This window comes from Triplophysa dalaica, chromosome 22, assembly GCF_015846415.1.
Source record: "Triplophysa dalaica isolate WHDGS20190420 chromosome 22, ASM1584641v1, whole genome shotgun sequence".
Classification (NCBI taxonomy): domain Eukaryota; kingdom Metazoa; phylum Chordata; class Actinopteri; order Cypriniformes; family Nemacheilidae; genus Triplophysa; species Triplophysa dalaica.
The window spans coordinates 9,392,068-9,408,575 of NC_079563.1; the positions used below are offsets into that span (position 1 = coordinate 9,392,068).

Below are 16,508 nucleotides of genomic sequence, written 5' to 3' on the forward strand. Positions count from 1 at the left end.
AAGTCCCATGAATCTGATGGAGGATCAAGAACATTATTCAAGAGATTGTCCGTCCAAAAATGAAAATTGTGTCATATTTTCACCCTCTTGTTATTTCAAACCTGTATTACTTTTCTTCTGCAGAACACAAAAGAAAATATTTTTAAGAATGATGGTAACCGATCAACAGTGGTACCCATTGACTTGCATTGATATTTTGTCCATACAATAGAAGACAACGAGTACCTACTGAATGATGACAGGATTTTCATTTTGGGGTGAACTATACCTGCTTCTGAACACAAACTTTACATAGATAAAAAGTGTGTGTATCTTTTCGACCCCCTACACACTATGTAAATAACTATAATATACAATTTTTTACAAAGCTTGGGTGCATAATATGCTTGTGCAAGGATTTAATTTCATATGCCCAATGGGATTTGTGACAGCTGGTGCAATTATTTAAGGCAAAATATTTTTTTGAATTACTTTCATGCAACCAAAGGCTCATCTCAACTGTTTAGTGTACCTTACTGATGTTCATAATGAAAATCTACAGGAACATAATGCCTGTGCCTTCCTATTTGGCATCTGTATCTATAACCGGTGTCTAAAAAAACCTAGTGAGCTTAGTCTCACAACCTTGGTTGATTCATTGGTTACATTAGGCCCTGCCCGCAGCTTATTAAGGTACCTGCATTGAACATGCTAAATGGAGTTTCAAGTCCTGCTATTTTGAGTGTATGTAAAGCAATACTTTTGCCCCAGATGCATCGGATTGCATCATCTAATCCACGTTCCCCCAAATGGGAATACAGTGATAGCTGCATTATCCTAAGTATCATGTATAACGCTTGACTACTAATTTACATGCATGCATTTTATCTGATCAGACAGGTGTCCAATAATGAAAAACTGGTCTCGAAGTCTATCCTCCATCATTATCAGAATCACTAAATATGAGAATAAGCTCCTTAACAGTAGTTTAGGAAAATCATTTAATTAACAATTATCTAGCACTAAAAAGAACAATAAAAAAAAGGACTGGGGAAACATAAGATAAAGCTTTTTCACAAACAATGAATGAAATCGGCACCTGAAACCAAAAATAATCTACTGGTTCATTGGTTTCTCTGTAATGCAGTAAATTCTCGTGCACGTTATCTGCAAGATTCCTTAAAGGAGGCATGAATTAAAATCACAATTTTAACCCGAGCTTTGGTTATCGAAGAGCGAATCATATTCACGCGAACATCATGTAAGTGTTAGAACTAAAAACGCCCTTGTTACTGAGATTACATCTGTTATTAACACCAGGCCAAGAGATCATCAGGCTCTGGAATACACCTATCTATGACAACATTGATAGGTTGAACACCCCTTCTACAGATAAATATCAACGACTACTTCTCTAACCCCGCCCATTCTGAAGTGGCGCAGAACCAGATAGAGCGAGCAAGCAAACAAACATGCCGTTTAAGATATCTTTATATCGTGCCACCCCTGGTTGTGGAAGAATACAGTCATTGGATAGCATTCCTTCAGATTCCGATATTAGGGATGCGGGGTTAAAGTTTATTTTTAAGACGTTCCACCTCCCGTTAGTTAATTTATCATGGAAACTCTCTTAACATTTGAGACCCGCGATAGCGGTGAGGTATGGTACGGTCATATAGCATTAAACTAAATAAACCTATAGGCTATACAAACTACATGCAAAGCCTTGCCTTCACATCCGGGAAATAAGTCGGTTAATTGGAGTAAAATCATCCTGTGTGATTGGATCACATGAAATACTGCTGAGGGGAGGTCTCGAAAACTGAATGGCGCTAATGTGTAACCAAACATTATGTCTCGAACCAAATTCACAGAAGGCTCCAACTACACAGTCTGTTATCCAATCAAAGCAGAGGGCGTTTACTTCCAAGTGACTTCAACAGCCCATTAGAACCGAGCGTTTGTAGAGCTGGCCTCAAAACCTGGGTAGAACATAGGCTAGTAATGATTATGATGTTTGTGGATGACAAACCACACGAATGTCATAAGTAGACCTCATATTACGTTATAAAACAATAAACAAGCACAGTTCATCACACCTTTACGATGAATTGTGAAATATAGACTTAAATATTCCAACAACAGCTCTGATTAACATTATACAATATTTACTGTGCTTCTTGTGCATGTTAGGCTTTTTTAAAACTAAAACTTATACCCAAAGCAGACAAGCACAATGTCAACAGCAAGACACAAGAAGTGCTTCGATATAATATATTATACACAATTAGCACAATATATTATAAGACTACATCCACGTGTACAAGAACACAAATAGGTGTATATATATATAGGATGCGATTATATAATAAGATAGAACAAAACAAGCATGCCACATTTCCAAGATCAAGTTGCACTTTCTACTAGATGAAAGTGCAGAATGAGTGATCCAGCTCCAGTCAGGAGGTATAGCGGTACAGTATTTTGCCCACAGGTTAAAAAACTGAACAGTTGTGAAAGTCATTGTGTATTCAACCACTGTGCAAACTGGCAGATTTTTTTACTCTAACCATCCCCTCCTCCTCAAGAAGTACAGCCAACACAACCATGACAAGATCATGCATAATTTAAACCACACAAAAGTTCTGCCTTTTATTACACAGGGGATTTTTGTACTTTTAATGTTTCAGTAGGGTTAAATGCACAAGATTACTGAAAATTCAACATCATCAAGTCATTTAAATGGGATTTATTACAAAGTTCTTATTTAAAATTCAAATCATGAAGAACAGATCTTCTCCCAACCTAAAATAAAAAGGGGGACATTTTGAGACACAGCAAGTCAATAGTAATTCCACAACACAGAAAAATGTAATGTTTGCTCACTTTAGGCAAATCCATTTACTTATGCCCTGCTTACCTGGTACTTCCCCAGTCGCCTGATAAGTTGTCAGCCGCGCTGCGTAACAGCCAGAAGGTTTTCAGTACTCGCACATCACCAGGTAAAATGAAGCACTGACCAACCCAAGCAGAACATGAGCCTGCAGTAAAAATGTAAAACACTTGTAACGGCAATACAGAACACTATTCACAAGCATACAAAATGATTTCTGCCAAACTAACAGTCCCTACAGTTATTCACATCACCAAAAAAATCCAGAATTTTAAGAATACAATTTGCATACTATACTATTCAAAAGTAGCATAACTGTAGTATATTGAAATTGGGTCAATGAACTATAGAGACCAAAAAAAATATATCTATAATTATATTAAAAATACAATGAATATGAATTTCTGATACAATTATATCGGTTGTATGAGATTCCCAGGAAAAATAAGTGTGACTTAAAACAACACTATAGAACTTGTGCTCACAGTTCCCAGATGTGTTTGAGCGCAAATGTCTGAGTGTTAACAAATTTTTATAAAATTATATAGCTTCCCCATGGCTAGAACAATACATGGGAATTTCTTTACTTAACTGATGGAACCGGCAAACGCAGAAACCATGATAAGGATATAAATACATTTTAAGAGAAATCCCGGTCACACCACTCTACTTTTTCAAAGGAGTCATCGAATGAAAATCCTACATTTCCTGTGTTTAAGTGCTATAACCGGGTCCCCGGTGCATCTAGCAACCCAGAAAACGTGGAAACAACCTGTATGTATGTTAATACATTATGTGCATTAATATATTCAGCTGCAGCAAGCTGTTTGTTTGGCTTATAAAATGGGGGGAAAACACTAAGGTTTCGTTTTGAAAGTCTCAAATCATTCGACCTTAGACAAAAAAAAAAAAAAATCTGTCACAGCATACTAGTTATACTCTCAAGTTGAGTGTAATGTTATTACTGGTCAACGACAAGCGCTAAAATCCAAGTAATTCTGCTGAGATCTGCAGGTGTGCATTCCATAGATTTTTGGCAAGCATGCGCATACACACAACGTGAGCGCATTAACTAACCGAAGAGGAAACATAATTTAGCTAAACCATTGCCATATCAGTAATACTCACATGTTGTTGACACACTAGACACGGTTACTCATAATGATTTAGAGATACATGCACCAAAACGGGTTGCTGTGGGCAGAACTGTTTCTGACGACACAAAAATGGTTTCGTTTACACAGCCGTTGAGTGTTTTTCAGACATTTCATGAAAAACTAATAAATCTTACAAACTTGTTGAAAGTGCTCATACGATGATTCCTTTAAGGCTATGGCCAATTCATAGATGAACACTTAAAGGGATAGTTCAGCCAAAAACTCAACAATTTGCCGTTTATTTACTCACCCTCAGGCCATCCGAGATGCAAGTGACATTGTCGAAACAAAGATTGTTTGGTAAATCCACAGCCCTCTCTGCTTCATATAATGGGAGTATATGGGGTCCACCTGTCTAAGAGTTCCTAAAGCACATCATTCCAAAAAGCGGCTCCTGTCAACATTTTGACGGTTCGTGAAGTGACTCGTTCAATATTTTCATAAATTTGAACATGATTTTTAATAATATTAGCCATACTGTACAGCCTCAACACTCCCTTTCTGCAGGTGGCGCTAAACGTACCAGACACTGGTATGCCATCTGCCTTCAAATACTTCAAGAAGAAGATTGCGATTGTGTGCAGTGCTGCACATTATTGCTAATATTATTAAAAATGAAGTTAAGTTTTAAGAAAATATCAAACGATTCGTTTTACAAAACGTCAACATGTCGCTAGGAGACGTTCATGGCCTGAGGGTGAGTAAATAACAGCAAATTGAAGTTTTTGGCTGAACTATCCCTTTAAATTACATTGATTTTAAATTTGAATTTGCGTTTACACCACATTCTTATTGTATGAATAACTGCAATAGACCCATTTCATCACTTGTGATCTGTGTTTGGCTAGTGTCTAATAATACAACAATTTATTTTTAATTTAAAAATATTTTAAAAAAATCTAAATATTGGAGAGGCAAGTTTAGCAAAGTAACTTCTAGGTTTCTTTTGAAAGAATCCTTGAAAGTACTCGTGTTGTCTACCACTTCCAGTTAAAATGAAGTGTGTACTGATATTACCACAACTTGCTGCGAGAAATTTAGTAAAGTCACACTGAACAAATAAAACGTACATGCATCATCAAATTAATAAGTCTATAAACGGTATAATCGGACGCACGCGCGAGCCCCGAGGAAACGTCTGGTTTGTGATAAAATTCAATTAAATCTATGCAAGGTCCAACATATCAATTAGAAGTTAAGTTTGGGTCACACAACGTTTATGTTGTTGCTGCTGAAACCATCTATGGTTAAATTTACGATTTAAAGAATTCGGTAATATCAGGGAAAATAAATTAACAGATGTTTATTGTGTTAACATATATAGCCAATAAACACATTCATGATTGTTTCGTGTTAACGTTACCTTTCTCCCACATCACGGCAAATGAAACGGTAGGTTGAGGCCCTTCACCAACTACTCCGATGATTTTAGCTTTGCTTTCACGGCCCGCTGCCCCACGCGTGGACTCCACCGCGGTCTCATAAACTCCAGTGATCTGCGATCCTTCCACTTTCACACGGAGCGTGGAACCCAGTTCATTGCGCCATGCACCGGTTATATTACAAGCGTTCCCCTAAAAGGATTAAAACATCGCATACATCAACTGCAACTTCTGATAAGATTAAGCGTGATTAGAAACGTTACTATTTGCATTTTACCACCTCGGTTCCTTAAAATTACCTTCACGTTCATCTCTGAAGGAAGCTCATTTGCAGACGTGTTTCTGTATGCTAATAAACTCACTAAAAGCGACCACCACATCAGTGACGTCATCTTCGAGAAATACGACTGTTTAGCGTCGTGGGTCATATTTGACGTAAACCACGCCAATCTAATTATCCCACAATCCAATTAATTAATTTGCATGTGCAGGTAAGCGTTTCATTGGTTGTATTTCATTTTTAAACTAAGCTGACCAGAGGGGGGCACTGCTGTCCCAAATATTTAATATCTGATAAAAGTGGATTGTTTCATAGTAGCCAAATGGTATTATCATATACTCAAAATTCAATTACTTCCGGAAAGGTGTGTTCTCCGTTTAAAACATTTGTTTTGCACATTGTATTAACATTTTTCCACTTATTTGTGTATCTGAACATGTTTGCATGCTCAAAAATGTAATTTCATCTCATATTGTAGTAATAATCTTGCAATTCAATTGACCTTTTCCTCTAACACATTATCTAGTGGTTTAATGGTAACAGGTTTTTTGTTATTTTTAATGTGGTTCAGCTGTAGCAGCCTTTTATGACTCAATCCATGAGTAATAAGAAATGTCAGGTTACTCTTGGCCACACGACCCAGTGTGGCAAGTGGCATTAATGTTTTTTGTCTTCACTCAACAGCTAGGTCACAGTGAGGGAAGCAATACTTATGTGACATTTCACAGACCATTGTGTTTTGTGGTCATTACATTGTTTTCCCAGAGACACTAATGCAGTTTCATTCACTGTTTATCCATATTTGTTTATTTATATATTTCAATTTTAGAGAGCCCGTATATAGACCTACATGTATATAAACCGTCTCTTTGCATATAGATTTAATATATACATGCATAAATGCATGTATGATGTATGAGTGTATACACATTTTTGATGGGTTTCAGACTGGCTGAAGAAGAGATTACTGGCTGCGAGAACATTGTTTGAAGCTCCAGTTTGTACTTGAAGTGACCTGAATGTCTCTTTTAACACCTTGGGGAAGAACAGGTGTGTATATCTGTGTATACTTTTGATTTCTCTTTCTTCTCTGAAAGGATTATTATGTCACCTGGGTGACGGCTGGGTCTCTAATCTCTGTCCCATTGGGCAACATAGATCAATACTGTGGACACGCATGTCATAATAATTTATGAAGTGTGAAGATGCTACATTTAAAACAAATTTCAAAGTACAGAGTATGTGGAATCAGTTTTAAGAGGTCCATACTTAATAGTGAAAACAACTAAAAAGTGGAATGACTAAACCAGGCAAAATACCGATTCTCTTAATGCTCCATATCTTATGTAACTGCAAAATACATTTGAATGTGTTGTTTTATGTTTTTCAGAACAAGAAAAAAACTGATTAACCATCATTTTCTGTTTGGGGCATTAGAGACCTCGAGTAGACTACAACAGTTGTGTGTGGGAGGTGCAGAAAGCATTAAATCTATCAGGGAATGGAGTACAGCTGCACCTGCTTTCTCTTGGTTTTACTGGCTGTTCTAAAACCTAAAACTCCCACTTTCTCTCTGACATTTCGACTTCATTCACAAAACATTTAGAAAACTCTCAGCATTGTTTCACCCACACTCCCAACATCTGTTGCATGGGATTTTTCTGGAAAGTCTCTGTTGTGATTGACAGCGCTATTTCCTCAATCGCAGAAGCATCCCCGAAAGATGCTGTCTTAGTGCACAGACCTGTGGGCTAAAGTATTGACAGAATCATCCAATTGTTGCAGGTCATCAATCAGGCTTTGTCAGCATTTTTAAATTATTTGCTAAAACGTGATTCAACTCTCAGCAAGAAACATTTTGGAATATCATTTTTAAAACATTGTTTGTTTGAAGGTTTTCCTCCTTGAAAATATTAGCTTGTTGAATAGTTTTTTGTTTGGTTTAACCCATTCTGTCATGTTGGGGATCAAGGCAACTTTGACATCTTCTAAAATTTATATTTAAACCTTTGAACAGCAGAACAATACAGCAATACAGACACGGCAGAAAATACATATATTTGAAAATACATATTTTATGTTTTCAGTTCATTCTGTATATTCTTTTCTAGTGCCTTCTGGAGCCAGAGCTTCAATTGTGTGTGTTTTTAAGTATTTGAATCATCTATGAGAATCAACAGCTTCTTGTGTTTTCATTTGTATGCATTAATGTATAAATAAAATATACAAAAGTGACGTTTTGTCCTAGTATTTTTTTTTTAAATATTCATTTAGGTGATACGGGTGAGTAAACAGCAAATACAAATAAATTGTACATTATTTATATTATATAAAAACATTTGTGGGGTCAATATCACCCCACACATCATTCTGAGAGTTAGATTGAAATGTCCACGGAGTTCCCCACGCGTGCATGTGATGTGATCTTTGCTCACCAGGTTTGATGGTAGGCTGACACCTGTGATGGAGGGTTGTGGAGTGTACAGGGGATGGGGGGGGGGGGGTGATCAAAGAAAAGTCTTAAAGGGAGGTCGAGTGCTTGATTATCTATCTCAGATTCACACTTGTTGCAAAGCAAGTTATGACACATGTAGATTGGACAGCTCACGCGCATTTTTTGCTTTAAAAATGTTGAACCAGAGGGACGACCGCGATATGCATGCAAAAGAGCAATTCGTCATATCTCATGCCGCTCTTTGCAGCCTCCCGCTGGCGCTTTCCGCCGCTGATGCTGGCGTGTCCGACGCTTTACAAAGTGACCGAAACTCTTTCTCTGACCGCTCCATCGTAAGCAGGTGTATGACTCTTCCTGGCAACAGTGTAGAAGAATCGGACCGGCCAAATTACCCAAACAAGACAGAGTTGTCAGATCTTCAGGATGGTGAGGTTTCTAAACACACCGAGGAGTTTGGACATCATGCGCACGGGTTGTTTGACAGCGATGATGAATTCGACTATCATGGGCACCACCACGGCCATCCACATGAAAGTAACTCATCACATTCGTAAGTATAAGACGTCATCGGGTGTCATCGTGTGTGACTGAATACACAAATTAAAATTGTATTGGAATGTCAAAAGTGATGGTAGATCATAAATGCAGATTTGATATCTTTAGTTGGCATTTCTTTTAAGGCAATTTTGCAGTTTTTATTAAAAGTCATGTGTTCTTAAACTCCCCATAGGAGAGAAAATCTTAGGCCTATTTAACGCTTTCAGTTTACTGTAGACAACAAGATATCGTTTTGTGTACAGGATGCCAAGTGTCCTGCTTCTTAGATTTTTCTTCTGAGAATCTCATTTGTGTCTCCTTTAGTTTTAGAAGTGATCAAAGTGTCACAAAGGTGTGCTTAGATTTTCCAAAATATTAGAATTAGCAACTTCTAATTCTCATTTATAAGTTAAGTTATCTGATATTATTTTGTATAGTTCTATACGTTTTTACTTTTTCAACTATGTAGTTTTCGATACAGCTCATTTTCTTTTAAAGAAATAAGTTGTTACGTTAATGAAACGAAACCCAACTGACATCTCCATAACGTACTTCGAGTCAGAAAATAACAACATCTGAACATTAAAATGTACCCCATGAATGACGATAACCACTATTAGGCTGGCATCCTTCAGTCTGTTTATTTCAATCTCTTTTCAGTTTCCGGACTGTTGACGGAGACATTTACAGGCTAACAATTCTTTATCCACTGCGTGCTCAGAAACCTGATAAGTAAAGATTTGAAAATGGAGCAAAATGCACACAAGAGATTCAGAACGTTTGATGTATCATGTTGAAGTTTTATTATAAGTGACGCACGGTTTGCTCTGAGGCTTTTGCAAAAAGGAACACAATTAGATTTTGTCCTTAGCTGTATACCTGGCTTATGTTGAGATATAACTCGCTTATGATTTAACCTAATTCTACTTCTTTGAAGCCTTTTTATGTTCAAGGGGAAATGCCACTACAAAGCGTCTCCAGCTAATTCTACTAAGTGAATTAATTAAGTCCTGAGGTGAAGATCACACACACAATATGACATTAAGAACATCTGTTCCCAATGGGTGCTTTCTGCTGGTATGTTCCCGTAATGAGAAAAAGCTGTGGTGTGGGATATGTCTTATTAGATGTCCCTCTACATTGATCTCATTGACTACATGTTTTATGCACCGTAATGCATGCAGTTTGTACTTGTGTGCCTGCATTGATCTGACAGAACGCTTTTAAGTTGCAGTCCAGTCTAGTTTCACTATTTAACAATTTAGTTTCACATTGACGTTTTCTCTATAATTCAGATTTGAGGCCATGCAGCGCAGACACACAACCCTACGAGAGAAATGCAGACGCCAGGCCGTTCGCGGCCCTGCCTACATGTTCAGCGAGCGTGGCACCAGCCTCACAGACGAGGAGGAGCGGTTTCTGGATGCGGCTGAATATGGAAACATCCCCGTGGTCCGTAAAATGCTTGAGGAGTCCAAGACGCTGAACGTGAACTGCGTGGATTACATGGGCCAAAATGCTTTGCAGCTCGCTGTAGGCAACGAGCACCTAGAGGTCACCGAACTGCTGTTGAAGAAAGAGGGTCTGGCACGGGTGGGGGATGCCCTGCTGTTGGCCATCAGCAAGGGCTACGTGCGAATAGTGGAGGCCATCCTGGCGCACCCGGCATTTGAGGGGGGGCTCCGCCTGACTCTGAGCCCCCTGGAGCAAGAGCAGCGTGATGATGACTTCTACGCTTATGACGAGGACGGAACCCGCTTCTCCCAAGACATCACGCCCATGATTCTGGCCGCCCACTGCAAGGAGTACGAAATCGTGCATATTTTGTTACTCAAGGGCGCTCGAATTGAGAAACCGCACGACTATTTTTGCAAGTGCGGGGAGTGTGCGGACAAACAAAAGCAGGACTCGTTCAGCCACTCGCGTTTGAGGATGAACGCATATAAAGGCCTCGCCAGCGCCGCCTATCTGTCGCTTTCCAGCGAGGACCCCGTGCTCACAGCCCTGGAACTCAGCAATGAGTTGGCACAACTGGCCAACATTGAGACTGAATTTAAGGTAAGGGGGTGCAGAGATACACAGTCTCAACTTTCATTGGGGGACGGAATGAATTTTACTTATGGGTGGTGGGGCCGGAGATAACATTCCTAAAACCAGTGAAGTGAATCAGTGACTCATTATGTAGTTACACAAACTCCCAGAGAGTACTATCAGGATACTCTCAAAGCACATTTGAATCAGTATGAGCAGAAAAAAGCACTTTCTCAGTTTATTTAGGGAGGCTCCGATCATGAAGAACATGTTCATGACCCTGTAATGTCTCCATGAAAGAAATGTCTTTGCTCATTTGAGCTCAAAGACCAGCCGAATATTCCAGCCGAAAACCAATTTCCCACCCCTGAGAGTAGCCTCATTATAAATTAGAGGCTGCTCGATGACAGTTTCTGGTTCGGCGTAATCTCTATACACAGAATTTTTCCGAAAGAAGATGTTTCTCCAGAGAGCTTCATACGCTTCAGTGATGTGTGCTGTTTTATATATAAATGTTTTAGGGAGAACTTTCTTTCTGAAAGCCGCTCTGGGGAAATATCTAATCAGGAGTTCTCATATCCAGACAGTTTTCCTCTTATTGTGGTTACTGAGCTATTATTAAAGATGCTCCATCGAGAGCTTCCTGTAATCACCCAGTTATTATTCTCTCATCACCATTTTTCTCCACAGACTATAGCTTTCGACAGTTGTAATGGTGTGTAAATGATTCCTTGTCTTTAATTCAACATAAAATGTTTGATCTCTTAAAACAATGTGATGCTCTAATTATTGGTGTAGGCTTCTCAGGGGTGTCCTACATCAGATTCTGTTTGAAAAGATCAAATGCAAACATCAATCAGAGGTGTGACTTGGGATTCGGGTGAACTTACAGAATTTTTGCACGTAGCTGAGCACTCCGCTGTCATTTACCGCCTGCTAGATGCGACTTGGCCGTGTTGGAGTGAATTGTTTTTGCAAGCGATTATTTAAATGCCACTTTTAAAAGTCACTGTTTCATTTTTTTATGCAGAACGACTACAGAAAGCTCTCCATGCAGTGTAAGGATTTTGTGGAAGGGGTTCTGGATCTTTGCAGGAACACAGAGGAGGTGGAGGCCATCTTGAATGGAGACGTGGACCAGGACCCTCCGAGCGAACACCACAGGCCCTGCCTAAGCCGGGTCAAACTGGCCATTAAGTACGAAGTCAAAAGGGTACAAAGGAATTTAAGCTACGATGTATTCAGAATGTTTTTCCAAGCTATGAAGCTAATGCAAGACAATGTCTAATTCAGTCTGTCCTGTGCAGTTTGTGGCTCATCCGAATTGCCAGCAGCAGCTGCTGACACTGTGGTATGAGAATCTGTCAAGCCTACGGCAACAATCAATAGGTGTAAAATGCTGGACAGTGTTGGGAGTGATGGTGGGTTTGCCATTTCTTGCTATCGCCTATTGGATAATGCCCTTAAGCAAGGTAGGACATCATCTTGCAGAATCAACTGGGCAGGCCACTTGCTTCCACACTGTTTTTTATTGCTCAATAATATTAAGAGAACTTTGAAGTGTATGAGGTTTTCAAACTAATGTCTGAGGACCCCCGGGGGTTGCAGGGGAGTGAAAGGGATTCACATAACAGTCTAGGGAATAATTGTCACAAAAAGGTTATAAATTATAGCATATTCAAGTAATACATAATGCTAAAATAAATAAGTTGGATTATAATGCAAAATGTGAATAAAATGACAAAACGTTCTAAAATATATAATTAAATTTGATTAAAATATATTTTTAAATAAATAAATAAAAAAAGTTAGATTCACATTTAATTAAACTAATATATTTACAATAGTGAGAAAAAATTATATATAATAATGTAACTTAAGAGAAACTGTTTTTGTAAAATTGCTCTATTAAGTCGGGATTTATTAAAGATAAAAAAGATAAAATTATCAGATTTGAAAACCCCTGGTCTACACAACTAGCAACGTATGTGTGAATGTAAAAATATGTGAAAATATTGATCTTATTATTTGTCTGATTTCTGCTTCACTTTTTTGTAGGTGGGCCAGGTTCTCCGTAGTCCCTTCATGAAGTTTGTAGCTCACGCTGTATCATTTACACTCTTCTTGGGCCTTCTTGTTCTCAATGCCTCAGACCGATTTGCAGGAGTCAAAAACCTTCCTAATGAAACAATCACAGATCATCCACGTCAAATCTTTCGTATCAAAACCACTCAGTTCAGTTGGACAGAGTTGATGATAATGGAATGGGTACTAGGTGAGTGTCAGTTAAGCCCAAAAAGATAGATTTTAGACGTAGATAACCGCTGACAGGATGGTCATCCATAATAAATTATTTGATAAAACATCTATTTATTTCGAGTTTCTGCTAAAGGCCCAATTAATATAGACCATCACTAAAACAAAATCTAAACATGAATGTAATGAGTTACTCTAATTCTATACTTTGATCAGGAATGATCTGGACAGAGTGTAAAGAGGTTTGGGCTGATGGGGCACGAGAGTACCTCATGCATTTGTGGAACGTTTTAGACTTCGGCATGCTGTCTGTGTTTGTGGCGTCCTTCACTGCACGGCTCATGGCCTTTCTCCAGGCCTCCCGTGCACAGCTGTATGTGGACTTGTACGTGACCAATGCAGACTTGAGCAATGCCTCACTGCCACCAGAAGTAGCCTACTTTACTTATGGTACGTAGCATGACTTTTACTTTTTCGATTTTAAATTTAGAACTGAGAAAAACATAACAAATCTATACAGTTAATAAAAACTAAACTATAAAATTAACTGTCATTACTTTTGAATGTAAGCAAAATGTTACAAGAGGTATATGTTTATTGCTGGAAATTATTGTTATGATAGGCTTTAAAAAAAATTTTTTTTGATGCTTATGTTTTATAAATGAAATCAATCACAGAGTCACATATCTAACATGTAAATTACAGCAAAATGTTGCCATGCAACTAAAATTACAGTCGGCTATGGGTGCTGTGCAGCATCATGGATAAACCACAGCTATAGACCAATCAGCACCAAGAAGCAGAACTATCCCTTTTATAAATGACCAGAGTATCTCTTTCTTTTCATAGTGAAATACTAATAAAATGTGGCACAGACATTTCTCTGCTGTTCTCTGTGACGAAACAAAATGCTGCCATCAAGTGGTGAAACCAGAATCTACACAAATAATTCTCTCCTCTCAGCCAGGAACAGGTGGCTTCCCTCTGATCCACAGCTCATCTCTGAGGGCTTGTACTCCATCGCTGTGGTGCTGAGTTTCTCACGTATTGCCTATGTTCTGCCAGCCAACGAGAGTTTCGGACCCTTACAGATATCCCTTGGCCGCACTGTTAAGGATATTTTCAAGTTCATGGTCATCTTCATCATGGTCTTCCTTGCTTTTATGATTGGCATGTTTAATTTGTATTCCTACTATTTAGGAGCTAAATACAACCCTGCTTTTACCACGTAAGTCACTAAATCAAAACTCCCCAAATGGTAACTTTGTCACCAGTCTAGTAGTATTTCTTTTCATTTTGTGTGTCTATTTTTGTTGCAGCGTGGAAGAAAGTTTCAAGACACTGTTCTGGTCCATCTTTGGTTTGTCTGAGGTTATCTCTGTGGTCTTGAAGTATGATCATAAGTTCATTGAGAACATAGGTTACATACTCTACGGGGTCTATAATGTCACAATGGTGGTGGTGTTGCTCAACATGCTGATAGCTATGATCAATCACTCGTACCAGGAAATTGAAGTGAGGAAAATTAGGTTTTCTAATGCTGGAAACTCTACAGGCGACTCTGAGATAATGTGATAATGTTTTGTCTGGATGTGCTTGTGAGAACAGGAGGATGCTGATGTCGAATGGAAGTTTGCTCGTGCCAAGCTTTGGCTCTCCTATTTTGATGAAGGAAGCACTCTTCCACCCCCCTTTAATCTAATGCCCAGTCCCAAATCGTTCTACTACATGACTCAACGCATAAAAGCGTTGGCGGGTTCATGCAAGACCGGAGACCAGACCAACAGCAGCGAGCAGGACATGGGAATAGCCAATCCACAATCAAAGGTCAGAGGTCACTCAAGTTCTTTGGAGCGCTGACTGTTATGTCATCTTTTAATGAAACAAAAAGCTAATTTATTTTTGATTTATTCAACAGCTTCATCGGTTTCGACCTTATCCTGCAGCAGAGGGATTCACAGTTAAAAATACCATCAAGCACCCAACAAGATATCAGGTACTGATGGTCATTCCTGCAAATAAATGTCCCTGTTCCTATGTTTGCCAAATAAAGCATTCTAAACTCTCTTGCTTTTGTAGAATCTCATGAAACGTCTTATAAAGAGATATGTCCTGAAGGCCCAAATTGACAGTGAAAGTGATGAGATCAATGAAGGTAAAATGAGATTTTATTATTAAGATAATACTTTTTTTTCAGACAGACATTTCGAATGACATTCCTTTTACATATGCGATGCTGTGATTTATATATTTCTGTAATTATCTTTAACATTTTATATACAGTGTGTTAATATTGCTACCCCGAGGCAGGTGATACTGACCGATTAAAACCAAAACTGTCAGACACCAGAAGAACAGCTTTTTCCAATCAGCCTTAAAGATTTTTAACACGCTTGTATAATTTTAAATCACTTTAACGTTTTTCAAAAACACTATGTCCCTTTCCCCCTTCTGTGCAATATTATTTATGAGAAATACTCATTCCTTTTTCTGCAATATATTTCTTAACTCACTATTAAATAACTGCACTGAACCAGCAGTTTCTGTTCTTATGTCTTTTTTAGGTTGTCTTTTTATGTTGTTTGGTATTTTACATTGTAATGTGCTCTTGTCTACTCTATATTTTTTGCACACTGACTAACTGTGTTTATGTGCTTGCTTTCTGTAGCCCAAACCTTGCTTGTTTAGTCATTCTGTAATAGCTAATAAAACATTCTATTCTATTCTTAGCTACAATTTGTTTGGGTAAAACCTTTCTATGCCTCCTGTGTTCTCCGCAGGTGAGTTAAAGGAAATCAAGCAGGATATTTCCAGTCTCCGCTATGAGCTCCTGGAGGAAAAGTCACAGGCCACTGAAGAACTTGCTGAGCTGATCCAGCAGCTTGGAGACAAACTCAGTAAAGGAACCAAAAGACCTTGAAAAATGGACCCCTGCAGATGTATCTGAAAGTGCCCTAGACCATAAAGTCTAGGGCACTAAAGAGGCCACCCCTCTACAGCCCATTGAATTCAGATGCTGAAAATGGAGTTTAGAATGTAATTTAAAGTGTTTTTATGTTTTAATATTGTTTTGTGAACTATAGCTTGAAGTGGCCTTTCTGGGGTGTAGATGTCAAGTAAAAGCAATTAAACTAAGCAATTGTAGAACTCAGGAGAGATTAAATCTATAGATTGATAATGATAAATTCAGATTAGTTCTTATATTATTAATATAAAGTCTGTAAAGGTAGTTGAGAATTTGTATCATGTGTTTTGAATAAAGTTATATTTAAAGTGCCTGGTTGTAGTTGTTAGTTACTGGTTGTAATATTTGTATAACATGTCTTCATATATTAAAACAAATATTGTTTTATATCATGAATAATTGCAATACAATTTATTATCAAGTTATGTAAATTCCTTAAATAAATAACGCCTATTTTAGCACCAAATCTTTTTTACATCCTTACAAAAACATTACAAACAGTAGATCATAATGATTGGACTGGTTGAAAAAACGTTACACATTTATTTTTTATTCAGTGTGTGGAGTAACAAA

General features: G+C 38.1%; 2 protein-coding genes and 1 long non-coding RNA gene across 3 annotated transcripts; 2 read left to right on the top strand and 1 right to left on the bottom strand.

Annotated features, from left to right (window-relative positions):
* Positions 1–2,604: 2,604 nt before the first annotated feature.
* On the bottom strand, positions 2,605–5,941 carry avd (avidin). Its single transcript, XM_056737126.1, has 4 exons — positions 5,711–5,941; positions 5,393–5,603; positions 2,900–3,020; positions 2,605–2,784 (listed from the first exon to the last, which is right to left on the bottom strand). The coding sequence occupies exons 1-4, from the start codon at positions 5,837–5,839 to the stop codon at positions 2,754–2,756; spliced, it is 492 nt and encodes a 163-aa protein (XP_056593104.1). The 5' UTR covers positions 5,840–5,941; the 3' UTR covers positions 2,605–2,753.
* Positions 4,592–7,790, top strand: LOC130412035 (uncharacterized). The gene is made up of 3 exons (XR_008905152.1): positions 4,592–4,726; positions 6,639–6,741; positions 7,082–7,790. It is a non-coding gene; the product is annotated as an uncharacterized LOC130412035 (long non-coding RNA).
* A 773-nt stretch (positions 7,791–8,563) lies between these two features.
* On the top strand, positions 8,564–16,064 carry trpc7a (transient receptor potential cation channel, subfamily C, member 7a). The gene is made up of 12 exons (XM_056736849.1): positions 8,564–8,696; positions 9,979–10,741; positions 11,745–11,927; positions 12,022–12,186; positions 12,773–12,989; positions 13,187–13,420; positions 13,934–14,198; positions 14,290–14,485; positions 14,579–14,813; positions 14,917–14,966; positions 15,050–15,125; positions 15,751–16,064. Exons 2-12 carry the CDS (start codon positions 9,989–9,991, stop codon positions 15,888–15,890), a joined length of 2,514 nt encoding a protein of 837 aa, XP_056592827.1. The 5' UTR covers positions 8,564–8,696; positions 9,979–9,988; the 3' UTR covers positions 15,891–16,064.
* Positions 16,065–16,508: the final 444 nt, after the last annotated feature.

What these genes read in the sequence shown, in the direction of transcription:
- avd (XM_056737126.1), bottom strand. Translation starts at nt 5,839, where the DNA reads ATGACCCACGACGCTAAACAGTCGTATTTCTCGAAGATGACGTCACTG. An exon ending in CTTCAGAGATGAACGTGAAG is followed by an intron (nt 5,604 to 5,710) that starts GTAATTTTAAGG and finishes TAATCCTTTTAG; the next exon opens with GGGAACGCTTGTAATATAAC. An exon ending in GGCGACTGGGGAAGTACCAG is followed by an intron (nt 2,785 to 2,899) that starts GTAAGCAGGGCA and finishes TTTTTATTTTAG; the next exon opens with GTTGGGAGAAGATCTGTTCT.
- trpc7a (XM_056736849.1), top strand. Translation starts at nt 9,989, where the DNA reads ATGCAGCGCAGACACACAACCCTACGAGAGAAATGCAGACGCCAGGCC. An exon ending in GATAATGGAATGGGTACTAG is followed by an intron (nt 12,990 to 13,186) that starts GTGAGTGTCAGT and finishes TACTTTGATCAG; the next exon opens with GAATGATCTGGACAGAGTGT. An exon ending in TACAACCCTGCTTTTACCAC is followed by an intron (nt 14,199 to 14,289) that starts GTAAGTCACTAA and finishes TTTTTGTTGCAG; the next exon opens with CGTGGAAGAAAGTTTCAAGA.